This window comes from Octopus sinensis, linkage group LG6, assembly GCF_006345805.1.
Source record: "Octopus sinensis linkage group LG6, ASM634580v1, whole genome shotgun sequence".
In the NCBI taxonomy this organism is placed as follows: domain Eukaryota; kingdom Metazoa; phylum Mollusca; class Cephalopoda; order Octopoda; family Octopodidae; genus Octopus; species Octopus sinensis.
The window spans coordinates 112851726-112872719 of NC_043002.1; the positions used below are offsets into that span (position 1 = coordinate 112851726).

Below are 20994 nucleotides of genomic sequence, written 5' to 3' on the forward strand. Positions count from 1 at the left end.
ACAATTATGTTTTCTTTTGACACATTCTACCAGTATACGAAGTTTCAAATTGTTTAGTTAACTAAGAAAATCTGGCCTTCAAACTGAAAAGATCCTATATATATATATATGCGTGCGTGTATGTTTGTGTGTCTGTGTTTGTCCCCTTAGCATTGCATGACAACCGATGCTGGTGTGTTGACGTCCCCGTCACTTAGCGGTTCGGCAAAAGAGACCGATAGAATAAGTACTAGGCTTACAAAGAATAAGTCCCGGGGTCGAGTTGCTCGACTAAAGGCGGTGCTCCAGCATGGCCACAGTCAAATGACTGAAACAAGTAAAAGATAAAAAAAAAGAGTAAAAGAGATATAGATAGATAGATAGATAGATAGATAGATAGATAGATAGATAGATAGATGGATAGATAGATAGATAGATAGATAGATAGATAGATAGATAGATAGATAGATGGATAGATAGATAGATAGATAGATAGATAGATAGATAGATAGATAGATAGATAGATAGATAGATAGACACGAGGTATGTCAGAGAAAACAGCAGCTCAAACGAGAACTCACACAAATACGCAGAGTGTAAACTTTATAACGCTCCGATAACAAGAGGCAGTACGACTAGTGTGTCTGCGCGCGCGTGTGCGAGAGAGAGAAAGAAAGAAATAAACAAATAGTTAAACGAATAAAGAAATAAACGAATAACCGGTGGTGATTGTGCCGTGAGAGTTATTGAACAGGATGTTCGTGATGTTAGCTGCTGTATGCTAAACAGGCAATGCACGCAGTCAACAGCGCAATAAAACAGGTAATCTTAAGCAGCTAAACAAAGTGGCTAAAATAAACGACGTTCGCAGCTGTTCCTCGGTAGTATAGTGGTAAGTATCCCCGCCTGTCACGCGGGAGACCGGGGTTCGATTCCCCGCCGGGGAGGCTATTCTATTAGTATTTGTTTCGTATGATTTTGAAGTGAAATCGTGTGGAAACAAGTATGGTTATACTCGGGGATTGTCTTACTTTATCAACTGAAAACAAACATTTTATATTCATCTTCTTTTCAGCTTCATTGCCTTCGCTAAGATACCGTAAATCCTCGAGTATAATCCGTATTTTTCCCCCAAAAATTTAAAGGTCAAAATCCCTAGTGCATATAATATACGAGTTTAAAATTGAAAAATATTTTCTAAGCAATGTCCGAGTATCTATTTGCTGTCCGGCAATGTTTATTCAGACGCATTTTGTGATGTCGGGCGCGAAAATACCTTAAGCTAAGCCTGAAAGCAATGAAGTCATAAAAAAATCATCCATAACTTGCAGTAAGCAACATTTATTAAAATAAAAGTATTCAGAATACAGAAAAAAATGTAACAAAAACAAATTGTTAACATATTTACATTCCCATATAACAGTTAAGAACATCACCATTATTGTAGTACGAATACGCGGAAGTGTTTTTTCGACTAGGTGCTGCTGGCTTAATTAAGCACGAATTGTGCTTAATAGTTTAGCGCTAAATAGTTCATCCTGCTGTTTATATTGGCAGTTTGCATCATTACCGTGGCAAACAATAGATACTTAATTAAATACCAGTATTAAATGTTTGAACTACTGTGAGTCTTTACTAGGGTTTTTTATAAGCGGGACTTAAACCTGTACATTAATCTCCAATAAAACATTTTATACATTACATGCCCATAAAATGCTCCGTAGATCTTATTCAGCTATGTTTAAACTTGAAGTTATGTCATATGCTGAAGAGCATGGTAATAGGGCCGCCAGAAGAAAATTTGATGTTGACGAAAGCAATGCCAGGTTATGGAGAAGAAATAAAGATGAAATTAAACAGATGCCAAAGATAAAGAAGGCAAGAAGGCAATAATAAAGGACGTTACCGTATACATTTTTACAAAGCAAGGACGTTATATAGACCTCCTTGACTCAAGTTAGAGAAGGGGTGCGTATTATACACAATGTTTAGGTTTTTCAGAGGTACAGCCCCCTAAAAATCCCCTGCGTATTATACTCAAGGGCAGACTATACTCGAGGATTTACGGTATTCTCATTTTAAAAATCATCTCTAGCTAATCGTTGAGAGGACATTGGTATTGTTTTGACAGAAGTTTGCGTTCTCTGGGCGCTATTATTATTATTGTTGTTGTTGTTATTATTATTATTATTTTAGTTCCTTTGACAAAGTTTTTGGATCTTTTCTATTTGGCTGCACTTTTTGAATATTCAAAATTAAGTGAAATTTTTCAAATTTGATGTATTGATGTAACTTCCCATAGCAGTAGAGCAACGAAACTTGGCACAGTTATTAGTCTTTTTCTACATAGGAACAACCCAGAGTTACGCATTTCTCTCATCGTTTGATGCAGCTCTGGAGACCGTTTTCGTAGAAGACCCCAGCTTGGTCCTCCAACCACGACGTGACTTCAGAAATCAAGGCTGCATCATCTGGGAAACGCTTTCCTTTCAAAAACAACTTCATGGCTGGGAAGAGGTGAAAATCAGAGGGTGCAAGGTCAGGAGAGTAGGGGGATGGGGGAAGAGTTCATAGCCGCATGCCTGTGCTTCTGATCTGGCGACACGCGAGTTGTGGACCGGAGCGTTGTCCTGCAAGAGGAGGATGCCTTTGCTGATCTTGCCTCGCCTCTTGGTTTTGATAGCTTCTCTTAATTTCCTCAAAAGTGAAGCATAATAGGCTCCTGTAATTGTGGTACCCTTTGCCAGGAAATCTGTCATCACTACTCCGTCCTGGTCCCAGAAGACTGTGAGCATGACCTTGCCAGCGGAGGGCTGCACCCTTGCCTTCTTTGGAGGAGGTGAGTCATGGCGCTTCTACTGCATTGACTGGGCTTTGGTCTCTGGATCATAGTGATGGACCCAGGTCTCATCCTGTGTAATCAGTCTTTTGAAAAATTTTGACTCATCTTCTTGGCACATCCCTAAATTCATCCTCGAGCACTCGACGCGTTCTTGCTTCTGGAAAAGTGTGAGCAACCTGGGAATCCATCTGGCAGACACCTTTTGCATATGCAAATGGTCATGAATGATAGTTTCCACAGACCCGGTACTAATCTTGACCTCATGGGCTATTTGGCGAATAGTTATGCGTCGATCTTTCAAAATGGCAGCCTCAACTTGATGGACAGATGCCTCATCAATGGCAGAAGGGGTGCGACCAGATCTGGGAGCTGTTTCCACAAAGTTCCGACCATGTTTGAATTCACGATGCCAGCGTTTTACAAGGTCATATGATGGGGCATCATCACCATAAGTTACTTTTATTTCGTCAAAAGTCTCCCGTGGTGTGCGTCCTTTCAAATACAAAAATCGCATCACTGCACGACACTCAACAGGCTCCGTTTCACACTTGACTCAGTTCAAACACCTGTAAATCAGAAACCACAATTAGTTCAGAGCTGTAATTTGCCACTTACTCTATAGAGATATAAATAATTGCACATGCAAAATTTCAGCTAGATCAAACAAAGGCAAGTGGGTCAGAGGCATTACTTATTGAACGCCCCTCGTATGTAAAAGAAGTCACAGTGAGTGCACTGGTTAAATTTCGAGAAAGAACATATATGATTGCAGTGAAAGTCGATATCATTCTAGAATGAACGGTAATCGAATACGTGCATGCAGGTATTTCATTCTGTGTTTAATAAATAAGCTGACACAAAAGAGTAAGAAGACAAGGCAATTCTTTTGAATAAGTAAAAATGAAATAAAATATTAACTTTAACGAAGAAATGGTACTAATTGGCGATCAATCAACCATGTGAATATTTTCCCTCAGCAAAATTCAATTGACAGTAGAAAACGACAAATTGATAGGTAATTGAACGTGGAAATTTGGGTGACAAATATCTAAAACTTTAGCTAACATTTTCTTATAGAAGACAAAAAAATGAGCGGTATTTTTCGACTTCTGCGTGTCTCGATTTGACACGTACATGCCTATTATTTATTCTTTAATTCCATTTCATGAAGAAGGAATATTAGTATCAACATTTCAAAATACGAGTAATTTTTGTATCAATAAGCATGATTGAACGATATTTTGGCAAATTCTCATCATCTTTAAGAATTTTACAGATCAAATTCATCGGTTACATTCTTAAAAAAAGCACTATTCGTTCGATTCTGGTAGCTCATTCATCCACAAATTTTGCTTCTTTATCGGTCAACATCGCATATTGCCGGATCCCATATCCCATTTGAAGTTTTCCAGTTTGCATTCAGTTACAGATTTTCGATAGGATGCCTCGAAAAAACAAAAGTCACATTGGCAGAAAAACAAAAAAATCCTTCCATTTTGCGATCCTTGCGAGTAAGCGAGGCAGAAGAAAACTGTGCACTTCGGCATGCTCTCAATGCTGCTTCTACTGCAGTCACAAGAACATTACAGACAGCTCAACAAGCAGAACTCCAGAGTGCTCGGAATACTGCTTTTACTGCAGTCACCAGAGCATCATAGAGAGCGCAACAAGTAGAACTCTGGCGTACTCGCCAGGAGGCATGATAACACATCTAGAGTGTTTCATCTGAAGCTAATGAAAATGATGGACGTTATAAAACACGGATATGTTTTTGGACCATTAAGATGCTTTATGTACACTGTAGAATGGTAGAAGAGAGGACTCCCTCATGCCCATATCCTCCTTTGGCTTCAAAACAAACCCATGTCAACGGATATCGATCCCGTTATCAGTGCAGAACTGCCAAATCCCCAAGATGACCCAGTCCTTTTTGAAATCGTAAAAACCAGCGTGATCCATGGCCCGTGTGGCCACCTAAATCCAAGGTCTGAATGTATGGACAATGGAAGGTGTACAAAGCGTTACCCACGTAAACTAATTCATGGCACCCAGACTGGTGATGACGGCTATCTTTTATACCGTCGCAGGGCACCGCAGGAGGGTGGACATACGGCTATAATAAAAAACAGTTGGTGGTCAAGAATTGAATGTTGACAACATTTGGTGGTACCATATAACAAGGTGCCTTGTAAAATGTTTTCGGCCCACATTAACGTTGAATTCTGCAACTCTGTGAAATCAATTCAATACATCTGCAAGTATGTACATAAGGGAGCCGATCGGGCAGTTATTGAGTTGGCTAAGGCCGGCGACCCTGAAGCCGCCACAGATGAGATCACATTTTTTCAAACTGGACGCTATATCTCTACTAATGAGGCATTTTGGCGCATATTCGGTTTTCCGATCCAGGAACATGAATCAGCAGTTATTCACCTCAATGTCCATTTGGAGAATGGGCTATGGGTGTACTTGAATCAAGAAAATATACTTGACTGTGCAAACCAGCCTCAAAGAACGACCCTGACCAGATTCTTTGAACTTTGCACTTCAGACTGTTTTGCCAGAAGACTTCTTTATGCCGAGTTGCCTACATTCTACACGTGGAATATCTTCCCATTGATGGCAAAAAAGAAAGCGAGGACGCATTTCAGAAAGGGATGCTTCGATGCGTGAATCTGATGCCCTCTCAAGAGTGTACACAGTTCACCCGCTTAACTCAGAATGCTTTCACTTGTGTCTTCTGTTGCACGTTGCCAAAGGTCCAACTTCCTTTTAAGACCTTCGTACCGTTAATGGCCATATTTGTTCAACATTCGAAGAAGCCTACTCCAAATTAGATCTTCTTGATAACAATGACCACTATGACCACGCCCGCCAAGAAGCATCAATGTTGCAGTCCCCCATTGCTCTTCGAAAACTTTTCGCCGTTATGCTGGTGTACTGCAGTCTTGCGAATCCACAATCTTTCTGGCAGAAATATTGCGACAGCATGTGCTTGGATATCCTTATGCAATCTCGCTACGCATCAAAAGACATGATTTTACAGTTTACACCTGCAATGTACAACTGTGGCCGCATACTCCTAGAAGATACACTTTTGGAAATAGGTGGTCGTCCTTTGAACAACTACTGTGTCGAATCCTCATACAGAAAGAATGAGGCGCTTTGTAACCGGCACTTACTAAGGAGACATGCTACGACGCTGCCAGGCTTCTATCCTACGTTGAAGAAAGAGAAAAACTTTTGAATCCTGAACAAGCTGTTGTCTATAATTCTACTTTGACAATGCTTGAAGACACTACAGATGGCATCCCTTTCCTTGTTGCGCTAGGTGGCACAGGAAAGACATTTCTCTTCAACCTCCTTCGCCAAAATTCGCCAAAGTGGACAGACTGCCATTGCAATGACGTCTTCAGGAATAGCATCAACACTACTAGACGGTGGCCGAACAGTCCATTCAACATTTAAGCTTCCCCTTCACATCAGCCATGTTGAAAATCCTACCGCCAAAATAAACAAGAATTCTGATGAGGTAGTTGTCTTTCAAAAATGCAAATTGATTGTCTGGGATGAGGCAACAATGTCCCACAAGAATGCACTTAATGCAATCGACACAACGCTACAAGACCTGCACTCCAACTCTAAACTTACTGGGGACTTTCGTCAAACCCTTCCTATTATCCCAAAAGGCACACCAGCCGATGAATTGTGTTAAAGATTCTTATCTTTGGTGCTGTGTCCAGTCGAGAATGTTAACCATAAACATGCGTTCCATTCTCCACCAACAAGACGATGGCAATTCCTTTACTTCAAAGTTACTGGATGTCGGTAATGGGAGCTTACCACTCGACGTAAACGGTTTGGCTGACATAAGTATCATCAGTAACTACGTCTCCTGAGGAGCTATGCACAACAGTTTACCCCAAGCTCTCTACTAATTACATCAGTCATGAACGGATGTCTGAAAGAGCCATCTTAGGTCCAACAGATGCCACCGTCCGAGCCCTAAACACATGTCTGCTTTGTCAATTTCCTACCCAAGAGCGATGCTACGCTTCGGTTGATTCAGTTATTGATCCAACACAAGTAACGTGTTTCACAAGAGAGATTTTTTTTTTTTACGCCACTGCATAAACTTAGCCTTAAACTTGGTTGTCCTATTATACTCTTGAGGAATTTGGAGTCTACTCGACTTTGCAATGGCACACGTTTGGCTGTTAAGCAAATCTTGGATACCGTTCTTGAAGCCACAATCATCACAGGAAAAGGCACTGGCGAGTCTGCTTTTATTCCCCGAGTTCCACTTATTCCGATTGATTGCGTCTTTGCAATGAAAAGAGTCCAATGCCCCATTCGATTAAGCTTTGTTATGACCATTAACAAAGCCCAAGGTCAGTCACTAAAAGTGGTCGGGATGGACCTCAGTAAACCATGCTTTTCACACGGACAGCTGTCCGTGGGGTGTTCCAGAGTTGGAAACTTGGCCAATCTCTTCTACTACGCTCCCGAAAGATTAACAAAAAACGTGGTTTACAAGGCAGCCCTCCAATAGTTTTTCCGTTGAGTTGAAATCCTCTTCAGGTTAGCCCTTATTGCGCTTATTTACTTCTCACGATAGGTTAGGTTAATCTTCCAACAAATGCCCGTTGTTAAAGTCAAGCATTTTTTCATTTCAATGCACAGCTTCCCAGATGCCTCAGATAATTTCATATTGCAATTAAACATATTACTTACAGATTGACTTCGTGTCCATAGAAATGTCGTGTATGTTTTTTTGTACCGATTCTTCAGCCACCCAGTCAATCAAACGGCATTCCGAACAATAATTATTCTATATTTTCACTTTATAATACCTGATATCAAATAAAACACGTTCCTTTTTGAATACCACTTATCTTAAACGTCTCAACTATGTCAAATAACCCTCAATTTTAAGTATAGACAGATGCGGAATTACACTATTTTAGACTTCAGTTCTATCACGAACCTACACCGTCCAGTGGATGCGGGGGCGGGGGCGTTTGCTAGTCTTTATATATAAAAGTGAAGTTGTGTGTCTGTCTCCTATGATTTAGATTCCTAACTACTCCCACATTTTGCGGTGCAGTTTAACCAAAACCGGGTATCTTATAGTCGTGATTCATATCGAGCCCTTCTGAGTATTAGCGCGCGTCTACGATGAGTCTACGATTTAAAAAAAAATTTACCATCATTTTTTTCCATTTTAATGCATTTTTCGCTATTATATAAGGGAAGTAACTCTCTAAAAATGTCTACGATGAGTCAACGATTTAAAAAAAAATTTACCATCATTTTTTTTCCATTTTTAATGCATTTTTTTGCTATCTTTTGGCTATAACTCCCTAAAAATGCTTATATAGTTATTTCCCTTACAAACCCGAGCAACGCCGGGCGATACTGCTAGTTATATATAAAGAGTAATACAGGAAGAGCAAAATGAGAAATTAATGGAATTTAAAAAGTTAAATAGCCTTCACGGTGGGGAGTCGAACCCCGGTCTCCCGCGTGACAAGCGGGGACACCACTATACTACCTAGGAAAGCTTCTATTTTAACTCCTTTCATATACTACAGCAAGTTAAGATAGAATGCAAGGTAAAGATAAAATGCAAGGTTGACTTCAGGAGATTCGAACTCAGAGCGCAGAGAACAAGCACAAATAGCGAAAGTTATATTCTATCCATCGAACTAAAAATTAACCCAAATTATATATAAAGAGTAATACAAGAAAAAATGAAAAAAAAAAGTTAATGGAATTAAAAGGAAAGCAGCCTCCCCGGCGGGGAATCGAACCCCGGTCTCCCGCGTGACAGGCGGGGATACTTACCACTATACTACCGAGGATTGCCTGACAGTGGCTTCTATTTTAACTCCTTTGATAAGTTGCTGCAGATTAGCTTACTTCGGTATGTTATTTTTCCATTTATTTTCGAGCGTAGAATTAGATCGTATTAGTCACCTATTATGACTCCATTCACGTGTGAGATACGTTATAGGAATGTTATGATACCTAAGTACTTGGCAACTACTTTATTGTCTTTATGTTATTTTTAATAAATGCGCTTTTATTTTATGAGGACATTTAAATAATAATAATAAAAAAAAGCGGAAGAGGGGGTCAATGGGCCACATACCTATTTCTTTATTACCCACGAGGGGCTAAACACAGAAGGGACAAACAAGGACAGACATAGGTATTAAGTCGATTACATCGACCCCAGTGCGTAACTGGTACTTAATTTATCGACCCCGAAAGGATGAAAGGCAAAGTCGACCTCGGCAGATTTTGAACTCAGAACGTAGCGACAGACGAAATACCGCTCACCCAAGAACAAATAGTGTGCTCAGCCGCGTCTCGTGGTAATGACCACGATGACGTTGCCGCAGGGAGAATGGCCAGCGACACTCGCTGCAGTATCAGTCACCCCACCTCGCGGAGCTCATTTCTCAGACGGTCCGTCGTTGTCCTTTTTTGTGTGGGGGTAATCAGTAGTATCGTCGCAACCGATATGGTACACTGGTATGCTACGAGAGGATGCTAGGTGTGCCGCAGTGTAAACTGAATATATTTCTTTTCTCCTATACTTTTAGTTATATTTTTTATTCAGTTGTGCCGCCGAATTTTGAAAAGAATATAGGCGCAGGAGTGGCTGTGTGGTAAGTAGCTTGTTTACCAACCACATGGTTCCGGGTTCAGTCCCACTGCGTGACACCTTGGGCAAGTGTCTTCTACTATGGCCTCGGGCCGACCAAAGCTTTGTGAGTGGATTTGGTAAACGGAAACTGAAAGAAGCCCGTCGTATATATGTATATATATATATAATATATATATATATATATATATATATATATATATATATATGCGTGTTTGACCCCCTAGCATTGCTTGACAACCGATGCTGGTGTGTTTATGTCCCCGTTACTTAGCGGTTCGGTAAAAGAGACCGATAGAATAAGTACTGGGCTTACAAAAGAATAAGTCCCGGGGTCGAGTTGCTCGATTAAAGGCGGTGCTCCAGCATGGCCACAGTCAAATGACTGAAACAAGTAAAAGAGTAAAAGAGTAAAAGAGTACCGCAAGTGAAAAAAGGTTGCGGAGCACTGTCCTAGAACACCTAACGTCTCGACAGCGACCGGCACAAACTGATAGTGGATGGCCAGGCCCCTGTATTTATTAATTTTTCTCTCTTCTGTATTACTGAGGGTGACACCCGGGTTTGTAGCAGATGCTGCAAAGTTCTAGCCGGAGAACGTGTCACAGTACGTCGCATCCCAACCAACATCGGCCGTTTTTCATCTCAGGATGTAAGCTATCGTTTCTAAATATCTGTTTCTTTATTGCCCACAAGGGGCTAAACACAGAGGGGACAAACAAGGACAGACAAATGGATTAAGTCGATTACATTGACCCCAGTGCGTAACTGGTACTTAATTTATCGACCCCGAAAGGATGAAAAGCAAAGTCGACCTCGGCGGAATTTGAACTCAGAATGCAACTAAATATCAAACGTATTTTCTACCGACCCACTTCCGGGAATGAGACTGAGGAAATTTCCCAAGAGATTCTTTCTGCATTATCATATAATTGGATAGCACCAAAATGTTAACTACACCTAAACTGTAAAAGCGCGTTGCGTAATAGATAAGGTGTTCTTTTCACAATCCTATGATCGTGGTTTCGATTCGTATGCAAGGAGGCGCATTGTGTTCTTAAGTAAGGTATTTTTATTTCACGTTGTCCAGTTCACTCAGCTGAAATGAATACCAGTCGAGTGTTGGGGTGACCCACTCTGACTCCAGCTGCCACTGTCTTGATGTTGTACTAGGTCAAGAGAGGCTCGAGAGCGTATCTTTGTTTGCTCGTGACTCTGGGATGGAAGCACTCCGTCGGTTACGACGATGAGGGTCCCGGTTGATCCGAATCAACGGAACAGCCTGCTCGTGAAATTAACGTGTAAGTGGCTGAGCACTCCACAGACACGTGTACCCTTAACGTAGTTCTCGGGGATATTCAGCGTGACAGAGAGAGTGACAAGGCCGGCCCTTTGAAATACAGGTACAACAGAAACAAGAAGTAAGAGTGAGAGAAAGTTGTGGTGAAAGAGTACAGCAGGGATCACCACCATCCCCTGCCGGAGCCTCGTGGAGCTTTTAGGTGTTTTCGCTCAATAAACACTCAAAACGCCTGGTCTGGGAATCGAAACCGCGATCCTATGACCGCGAGTCCGCTGCCCTAACCACTGGGCCATTGCGCCTCCACGCTCGTGACTCTACAGACTATATGGTTATAGACACATCTTGGGTTACATCCATGCAATTGTTGTTTATATACAAACATAACAGATGATTATTTTTTATTGTTTCACACGCTGGATTGCACCCCTGATGGGGCACCGCCTTCAAGGATTTCGTCGAAGAAATCGCCTCCAGTACATATTTTCTTTTAAAGTTTGGTATTTATTCTCTTTATTGCAGGGAAGTAAACAGACTAGTATCGGTTTTCATGCAGCAGTGGGGAACTTTTTTGGTCTGGCCGTTGTTTCTGCAACATCGATATTCTTCCCTGTGTTTGTGAAATCTTGTATCTCTGCCGTAAGGCTTCATTTCCACACACACCAGCTTAATTCAATTCGTCCTTAGTCGAAAGACACCTATTGTTATGTCCTGTTATTTTTATTGTATTTGTATTTGTGTAACATTGTCCTTTTTTTCCGTCCTTGTTTTTCGTATACATTCGCTGCTTTCTTCCAAGGAATCTAATGCTCTTAGCTTAGTTTTTCCTTGGGGCTGGCCAGATATTAGCAATCTCAAGTATAATCAGCCGAAATTGCAAAGATAATCTGGTGCTTGTCTGAGGAAAGGAAACTTCGAATGACCTGTTCTTGTTTTCTTTGTATCGTCTATCTGGATGTTTTGTTGTTCCATTTTGTATTTTATATACATACATACATATGTATATATATATATACATATACGTATGTAATATATATACATATTTATATATATATAATGTGTGTGTATGGGGTGTGTGTGTGTGTGTGTGTGTGTGTGTGTGTGTGTGTGTGTGAAGAATAAGAAAATGGAGATATTTAAGTTAATAAGAGTTTATGATGAGCAAAATATCGATCATTATTCCTTACAGCTATTTCAGTTAAGCTTAGTAAAGTTAAGTATTAAAATAATATATTTCTGACCTTAATCTCTTCAGAAGGAGAAAATATATATACCCTTAGATATTTTGTGCGTTAGTTTTAATACTGTTTATGATTAGTAATGGTATATGCCTAGGCGAGGGGGTTACAATTTAGTTGTGAGGCAAGATATAGTATTTATTTATTATTCATTACCCTAAATATAATTAGGGTAATAAATAGTAAATAAATAGAGTTCAAAGAGTAAATAACAATTTAGATAAAGTTCAATAGGAATGAAGTGAGAATTAAATTATATTTGTGGGGTATATATAAAACTGAGAAAACTGATCTATATATTAAAAGATATACACTCATACTTGCTATAACACGATCATGCATTCATCTGTTAGATCAGTATATATATATGTATATGTATATGTATATGTATATATGTATGTATATGTATGTATATATGTATGTATGTATGTATGTATGTATGTATGTATATATGTATGTATGTATGTATGTATGTATGTATGTAGTATGTATGTATGTATGTATGTATGTGTATAAATTTGATAATAATATCAGGGTAATAAAGATTTTAGAAATCTTTACTACCAGTGGCCTAGCGTGTAGGAAAATTAGTCAATAGCTTATACATTATTCATATAAGTACAGTGTGCATTTAAACACATAATAGGTATGTATCCGTCATAGGATTCCTGGCACGCTAGAAGGAACAGCCAAAGTTCAAACCACTATTAGGGATAAAACCTCGAAGGGAATGAAAAATGAAAACATTTACCATCTATCTCCTGGACCATTCGCTGCTTTCTTCCAGGGGTTTTAGTGCTCTTAATTTAGTTTTTCCTTTGGGTTGGCCAGATTGGAGCAATCTCAAGTATAACCAGCCGAAATTGCAAAGATAATCTGGAACTCGACTGAAGAAAGAAAACTCTGAATGACCCGTCCTTCTTTCTTTTTTTTGTATCGTCTGTCTGGATGCTTTGTTGTCCCTTTTTTTGTATCATCTAACTGTCTGGATGCTTTGCGTTCTTGTCCCATTTTTGGTATTCCGTTATATATATATACGAGCAAAACGCTCACCGTCCAATGGACGGTGCTGAGTTGTCAAACATTTAAACCAAATTTTCTAAAAAAAACTTCTCCGACCATCCCATAGGCCTCCCCTTTGAGAAACACTGATTTAACTTAAATTTAAGATACCAGCAAAAGAAGAAATAAAGATAGACTTTTTTTCTATTCCAAAGAAAAACGATTTTATTCACATAAATATGCAACCGAAGAGTTTAAAGTACGAGTAAGTACATCGCAACAGATGATGTACTTGAGCGTACTAATGGACATTCCCACGGCTTTAGCGATCGCATTCTCACTGGAATCGATTTTTGTATACACCCTCTGATACCGTCGGTATCTACATATCAAATTTGAGCGCAATCGGATGGAGGATGCCCGAGATCCTAGAAGACACACAGACAGACAGAACGGATTTGATATTATATATATTTATATATATATATATGCATACATATATATATATATATATATATATATATATATATATATATATATATATATATATATATATATATGTATGTATGTATGTATGTATGTATGTATGTATGTATGTATTTATATATATATATATGTATATATTTATACAATTTCTAACTAATGTAGGATAAAAATTTTTTCCCGAAAAAATTTTATCCTACATTAGTTATAAATTGAATAGTGTTCACTTCCGGATTCTCTCACTCTGTGAAAGTTTCTAGTTCGAATCACACGTGTCTCGAGATGTGCTGAAGATTTTCTATTTTGGATATATTTGGGGTACTTAGGTCTGCTCGGGACTTAGTGCTTGCTTTTTCCGTGGGTATGAGTAAGTATTTCACTTATATCTCAATGAAGAGGGAAAAATTTCTTACGAATTAACCCCGAAATTGGACCAATACGGTAATAACGAATTTTTTAGAGATTTCTATTGGTTTGTTTCGAGACGCATAAATTATAATGGTTTATTGACAATTTTTGTCTTTTTTTCGGCATATTTGGCATTAGATTTTTTTTTTTGCCGTTATCTTGTAAATTATATATATGTATATATATATATATATGTGTGTGTGTGTGTGTGTGTGTGTGTGTGTGTGTGTGTGTGTGTGTGTGTGTGTGTGTGTGTGTGTGTGTGTGTGTGTGTGTGCGTGTGTGTGTGTGTGTGTGCACGTTCTTGTCCCAGTTTGTATATATTTTTTACTTTTTACATATATATACATATATATATATACTGAACTAAAGGATGAATGTATAATCTTGTTATAGCAAGTATGAATGTATTTTTTTATATATAGATCAATTTTCTCAATATTGTATATATATAATCTACAAATGTAATTTAATTCCTCTTTTCATTCATATTGTACGTTCTTGAAATTGTAATTTACTCTTTAATCTCTGTTTATTTACTATCCATTATCCTGATTATATTTGCGTACTATATCTTACCAACAACTAACCTGTGACCCCCTCGCAGACATACCATTACTAATCATAAACAGTTTTATTCAGTCTGCAGTGATGATTCAGAAAACTAACACACAAAATATCTAAGGGTATACAGTTTTTATCCCTCTGAAGTGATTAAGCTCAGAAATAGGATTTTAATATTTATTTAACTTTACTAAGCTTAACTGAAACAGTTGTAAGTGATAATGATCGATTTTTCTGATAATAAACTCTTATTAACCTAAATATTTCCATTTTCATATTCTTTATTTCATGATTGTAAACCATAGTTTTCGTTTTGGGATTTGGTTTGCAAGATTCCGTGTGTTGAAGTATATTCTGTTGTGTCTGGGGAGAGTCATTCTCTTTTTGTGCCTTAGGAAAATGAAAATAAGAAATAAGTGGAAATTTTACCGGTGAGTGTGTTACATTATAAGGCACAAAAAGAAAATGACTCTCCCCAGACACAACAAACCATAGTTTATATATAAACCTATTATTTTATGGATATTTACCTCCCCACAGAATATTAGGCATTGAACCAGTATTTTCTTGGACGATACAATCCCTTAAGGAGGCCATCATAACCTCTATTTGAATCGTGTGTGTGTGTATGAGTATATAGATAATAGATCGGTAGCCACTACACACATTTTTTCTCTCCTTGTTTTTTCTGTGTCTCTTTCAGTAGAAGAGCGTAGGCTCGAAACGTAAAATACTTTTTCTATTCCTGAGCGTTATATTAATACATCTGTTTGTTTTGTACACCACCTGTCTTCGTCTTTTGTTTTTTTTTTTCGTGAACTCTCCCCCTATATATATATATATATATATATATAGATAGATAGATAGATAGATAGATAGATAGATAGATAGATAGATAGATAGATAGATAGATAGATAGATAGATAGATAGACATAATATACGTACATATACACACAACATACACATATACACACACACGCACAACACATACACACACACGCACACGCACACAACAGGTTTCTTTCAGTTTCAGTCTGTCAAATCCCATCAACAGGCTTTAGTCGGCCCGTGGTTATATTAGAAGACAGTTGCCAAAGGTGCCACTCAGTAGGATCGATCCTGAAGTGTTATCTATGTGTAGGCGGCGAGCTGGTAGAATCGTTAGCAGGCCGGGCGAAATGCGTAGCCGTATTTCGTCTGCCGCTACGTCCTGAGTTCAAATTCCGCCGAGGTTGACTTTGCCTTTCATTCTTTCGGGGTCGATAAATTAAGGACCAGTTACGCACTGGGGTCGATGTAATCGACTTAATCCGTTTGCCTGTCCTTGTTTGTCCTCTCTGTGTTTAAACCCTTGTGGGTAGTAAAGAAATAGTTATCTATGTGTATGAGTGTCTTTATGCCTATGTTTGTCCCTCACCACCATGCTAGGGCGCCGCTCTGGACAATCTTTTAGTCGAATGAATTTTAAATTAGAAATCTTATATCAGCCACCATACTAAACACTGTATCAGATCCCCACCTAATGATGATACGTAAGACTCTTATTAATCCACCCTGATTAAGAAGGCACTGCTTTTTACCACCATTTATTTGCTTCCATTACTAATGGATTGTTAACCGACATGCACACACACACACACACACACATACACACACTCAAATACACACACATACTCATGTGTATATGTGTATGTATATATGTACAAAGTTGCTTCCTATTTCATTTTAATACATATATCAGAAGCAACTATTAATAGGCAAAACATACAACAGAACCGCCGTCCTTGCCGAACGTAACAAACACCAAATACAACCATGGAACCAATGACACCCGAGTTGAACAATTCGGAAAAATTCTTATGAAAACAATGACATATATTCTCCCAAAATGGACAAGAAATTATCGCGTAGAAAGTAAATAATCCTTTCAGAAGTTGTCACTAACTCGGAATGGTTTGGGGCCACTAACTATTGAATGGTTTGGGGCCACTAACCATTGAATGGTTTGGGGCCACTAACTATTGAATGGTTTGGGGCCACTAACTATTGAATGGTTTGGGGCCACTAACAATTGAATGGTTTGGGGCCACTAACTATTGAATGGTTTGGGGCCACTAACCATTGAATGGTTTGGGGCCACTAACTATTGAATGGTTTGGGGCCACTAACCATTGAATGGTTTGGGGCCACTAACCATTGAATGGTTTGGGCCCAAACTTGTGTCATGTTTTTTTTTAGATTCGACCCGCTGATTCAAATAAAGATTTCTTCTTCTTCTTCTTCTTCTTCTTCTTCTTCTTCTGTTCTTCTTCCTCTTCTTCTTCTACTTCTTATCCTTCTTCTTCTTCTTCTTCTCCTTCTTCTTCTTCTTCTTCTCCTTCTTCTTCTCCTTCTTCTTCTTCTTCTTCTTCTATTCTTCTTCTTCTTTCTCTTCTGTTCTTCTTCTCCTTCTTCTTCTACTTCTTATCCTTCTTTTCTTCTTCTTCTCCTTTTCTTCTCCTTCTTCTCCTTCTTCTCCTTCTTTCTCCTTCTTCTTCTTCTTCTCGTTCTTCTTCTTCTTCTTATTTTCTCCTTCTCCTTCTTCTTCTCCTTCTTTTCTTCTTCTTCGTCTTCTTCTCTTCTTCTTCTTCTTTTCTTCTCCTTCTTCTTCTCCTTCTTCTTCTTCTTCTTCCCCTTTTTCTTCTTCTTCTTCTTCTTCTTCTGCTTCTTCTTCTTCTCACCTCGTCCCCCTCCCCTTTCTTCTTCTTCACCATCCTCTTCCTACTTCCTACTTCCACTCCTCCTCCTTCATCATCATCATCATCATCATCATCATCATCATCATCATTCATCATCATCATCATAGTCATCATCATCATCATCACCATCATCAACAACAACAACAACAACAACAACAACAGCAGCAACGATTTTATCTGTTTTTGTTCTTGTTATTGATGTTAGCAAAACGTGTTTATTCGTGCTTCTCTATTGAATACAAGTTATTGACAATTTCATTTTTTTAAATATATTAAAAATGAAATTGCACTAAAATTATCCGCTGAAGAAGAGGAGCGCCAAAGTAAACAAATAGCACAACACCTCCACGCCGATGAAACATTTGTGAAAGACAAAATATTTGCGCAGATTTTAAAATGACCAAATCCAAAACCATAAAAGGCTGACAACACTAAACTCAGAGAAAAAAATAACTTTGTGGTAAGTGTTGATTTAAATATTAAACAATAATAGCAAACACACTGAGACGAGCGCGTAGGCGTTGTCAAATAAAAGCTACAATAGAATGGAAACTAAATATGAGCTGCAGTTTTGTCTTGTAGCCAAAGCATATTTGCACAAAATGACCAAGTATTATGTAACAAAAACAGGTGCGTTTTCGTTCTTTATATTTGTTCTTTCCTGTTTTTTTTTTTATAAAAGGGACAAACAATGACCTTGTGCATTATTATTATTAATATTATTATTATTATTATTATAAAAAAAAAAAAGTTTGTTTTACGCTGGACAAAATGCTCAGAGGCATTTCATCCGTCTTTACCTTTTGAATTCGGGGTTTATAAAATAAAGAACCAATTGAGTGCTGAGACCTATGTGGTTATTATTATTATTATTATTATTATTATTATTATTATTATTATTATTATTATCATTATTATTATGAGTAGTAGTAGTAGTAGTAGTAGTAGTAGTTAGTAGTAGTAGTAGTAGTAGTGGTAGTAGTGGTAGTAGAAGTAGGGCGACGAACCGGCAGAATCGCTAGCACACTGGCAAAATGCTTAGCGGCTTTTCGTCCATCTTTACCTTCTAAGCTTAAATTCCGCCGAGGGTGACTTTGCGTTTCATCTTATCAGGATCGATAAAATAAGTATGAGTTGAAGACTGGGGTCAATGTAATCGACTTGCCCTTACTTGGAAACTACTAGGGCGGCGAGCTGGCAGAAACGTTAGCACGCCGGGCGAAATGCTTAGCGGTATTTCGTCTGCGTTACGTTGTGAGTTCGCACACTGAATCATAAAATCCCATAGGATCTTTGCATTTCTATTTTCGACGATGCCTTCAGGTTTGTGGTCGTACCAATTTTTTGCTCTGTCAAGTCCATACTTGTTGCAGAGTGTCCAATGGACAAGCCTGGCTATATTGTCGTGGCTTCTCTTATATTCCTTCTGTGTTAGTGGCGAACATTGGTTGGTAATATGCCATACGGTTTCACCGTTTTGTCCACAGGTTCTGCACTTATCACTTTCTGCTGTGTTGACTTTTCTGTATTTTATGTACTTTGTTCTTAATACTTCCCCTGGGCAGCACAGAGTAGAGCCTCCGTTTCCAATTTTAAATCACTTTTAGTCATCCACAGCCATCTTTTTTCTCTGTCTTATCTTTAATATCCCTATGAAATTGACCATGCAATCTTTTCTTTACCCACCTATTTTCAGTTTCATTCGTTTTCAATTTCTTATATAGTGCCTTATCTTTGCAATCTTTCTGCCTACACAAGCCTAAACTTCTTACTTCTAATAATTGCGGTTCTGTCGAATTTTTTCGTACCATGCTATGTTGTATTCTTCTGCTCTAATGCTGTGTTCGCACCCAATAAGTCCTTTTCCCACTCTTTTTCTTGGTACATACAGTCTGTCTGTATCATTTTTGGGGTGGAGTGACACATATCTAGTTAGCAACTTCCTTGTCTTTCTGTCTACTGTCCATGTGATTACCCCAGCTCCATATTTAAGGAGTGAAACCGCCCAGGTGTTGATAGCTTTGATCTTATTCCGTCCATTTAATTTCGTCTTAAGGATCAGTCTCAGTCCGCACAAGTACTCTACCTTAAATTTTTCTGTCATTTCTTTCTCCATCAATTTCTCCATTTCCAAAACCTCCAAGTACTTATAGCCCGTCTCGTCTATCTGCTTCACAACCTCCTCCGACGGTATCGCTAGCCCGTCCATACATTTGATTTTGCCTCTCTTCAAGTCTAACACACCACACTTTCTCAGTCCGAACTCCATTCTGATATCAGCACTGAAAGTATACACCGTATCAACGAGGGAACTTACTTGGGCTTTATCTTTTCCATAATGTTTGAGGTCATCCATGAATAACAAATGGTTGACTTTTTGTTGGCGGGTTTTGAATACACACCCAGCTTTTGCTTTCCTCAGAATCAGTGTTAGTGGTATCAAGCACAGTACAAAGATCAGTGGGGACAGGCAGTCCCCTTGGAAGATGCCCCTCCTAATTTCTACTGTCCCTAACTTTCTTCCGTATGCTGTCAGGTCCGTCCTCCTATTCGCCATACTTTTTCCAAGCAGTCGCTCGACATTCGATGCAATACCAAATAGGTTCATACACTCCATAATCCAAGAATGTGCGATCATATCGTACGCCTTACGATAGTAGATCCATGACATAGCTAAGTTACTTTTCCTCCTCTTGCAGTCTCTAAGTACAGTTTTGTCTATCAGGAGTTGATCCTTGGTACCTCTGCACTTATGCTTGCAACCCTTCTGTTCATGTGGCAGGACTCCATTTTTTCCAGATGTTCGTACATTGACTCTGCTAGTATTCCAGTCAATAACTTCCACATAAGTGGCAAACAGGATATCGGTAAAAGAGATAAAAGAGATGTTGGTGAAGCACTGAGGTCGATATAATCAACAAACCTTGTCCACCAATCTCACTCACATGCACATCTTTTTACACGCACACATATATGCGTGTATATGCAAGAATATATAAATGAATGAATATATATTTCTTTACTACCCACAAGGGGCTACCCACAGAGGGGACAAACAAGAACAGACAAAGGGATTAAGTCGATTACATCGACCCCAGTGCGTAACTGGTACTTAATTTATCGACCCCGAAAGGATGAAAGGCAAAGTCGACCATATATGCGTATATATGCACGAATATATAAATGAATGAATATAAGCGTGTGTGTGTGTGTGTGTGTGCATGCGTGTTTCTGTGTATGTGTACATGTGCGTGTGAAGGCGTATGAGTATGATACCAGCACCACCAGCATTTTTTCCAATCGCAGTGGAATTAATTTATCTCCGAAGATAACATTTGAATTTTCCAATTATTTTCGAGTTATAATTTGTAAACACAAACCAACAAATTGAAGATCTTTATCTCTATATTATAAATTATCTTACGTTGTATCTCTCTCTCTCTCTCTCTCTCTCTCTCTCTCTCTCTCTCTCTCTCTCTCTCTCTCTCTCTCTCTCTGATCGGTCGTGTTATTCTTTGCTCCGTAGTGAAAGATTGTTTTTGTGCTGAAAAGTTTGAAAATTTGCTGTTTTGGTCGTCGAGGCCACTTCTTTTCTGCTATTGCAGCAGAGTTCTGCTTTTTTTCCCCCCTTGTTTCAAGGGGGAAGTGACGAAAAAGACATGAATTTGCAACCAGTCTCCTCCGAGTCGGAGGAAAACGTTGAAAATTTGTTTGAAGGCATGAAGGCGAAAATGCGGGAGGAGGAAGGTAGAAGTAAAGAGACGTC

General features: G+C 38.8%; 1 protein-coding gene and 2 non-coding genes across 3 annotated transcripts; 2 read left to right on the top strand and 1 right to left on the bottom strand.

The window, feature by feature from the left end:
* The first annotated feature begins 854 nt into the window (after positions 1-854).
* Positions 855-926, top strand: Trnad-guc. The gene has a single exon. It is a non-coding gene; the product is annotated as a tRNA-Asp (tRNA).
* A 4088-nt stretch (positions 927-5014) lies between these two features.
* Positions 5015-5494, top strand: LOC115213325. The gene has a single exon (XM_029782261.1). The coding sequence runs from the start codon at positions 5015-5017 to the stop codon at positions 5492-5494; it is 480 nt and encodes a 159-aa protein (XP_029638121.1).
* A 3119-nt stretch (positions 5495-8613) lies between these two features.
* Positions 8614-8685, bottom strand: Trnad-guc. The gene has a single exon. It is a non-coding gene; the product is annotated as a tRNA-Asp (tRNA).
* Positions 8686-20994: the final 12309 nt, after the last annotated feature.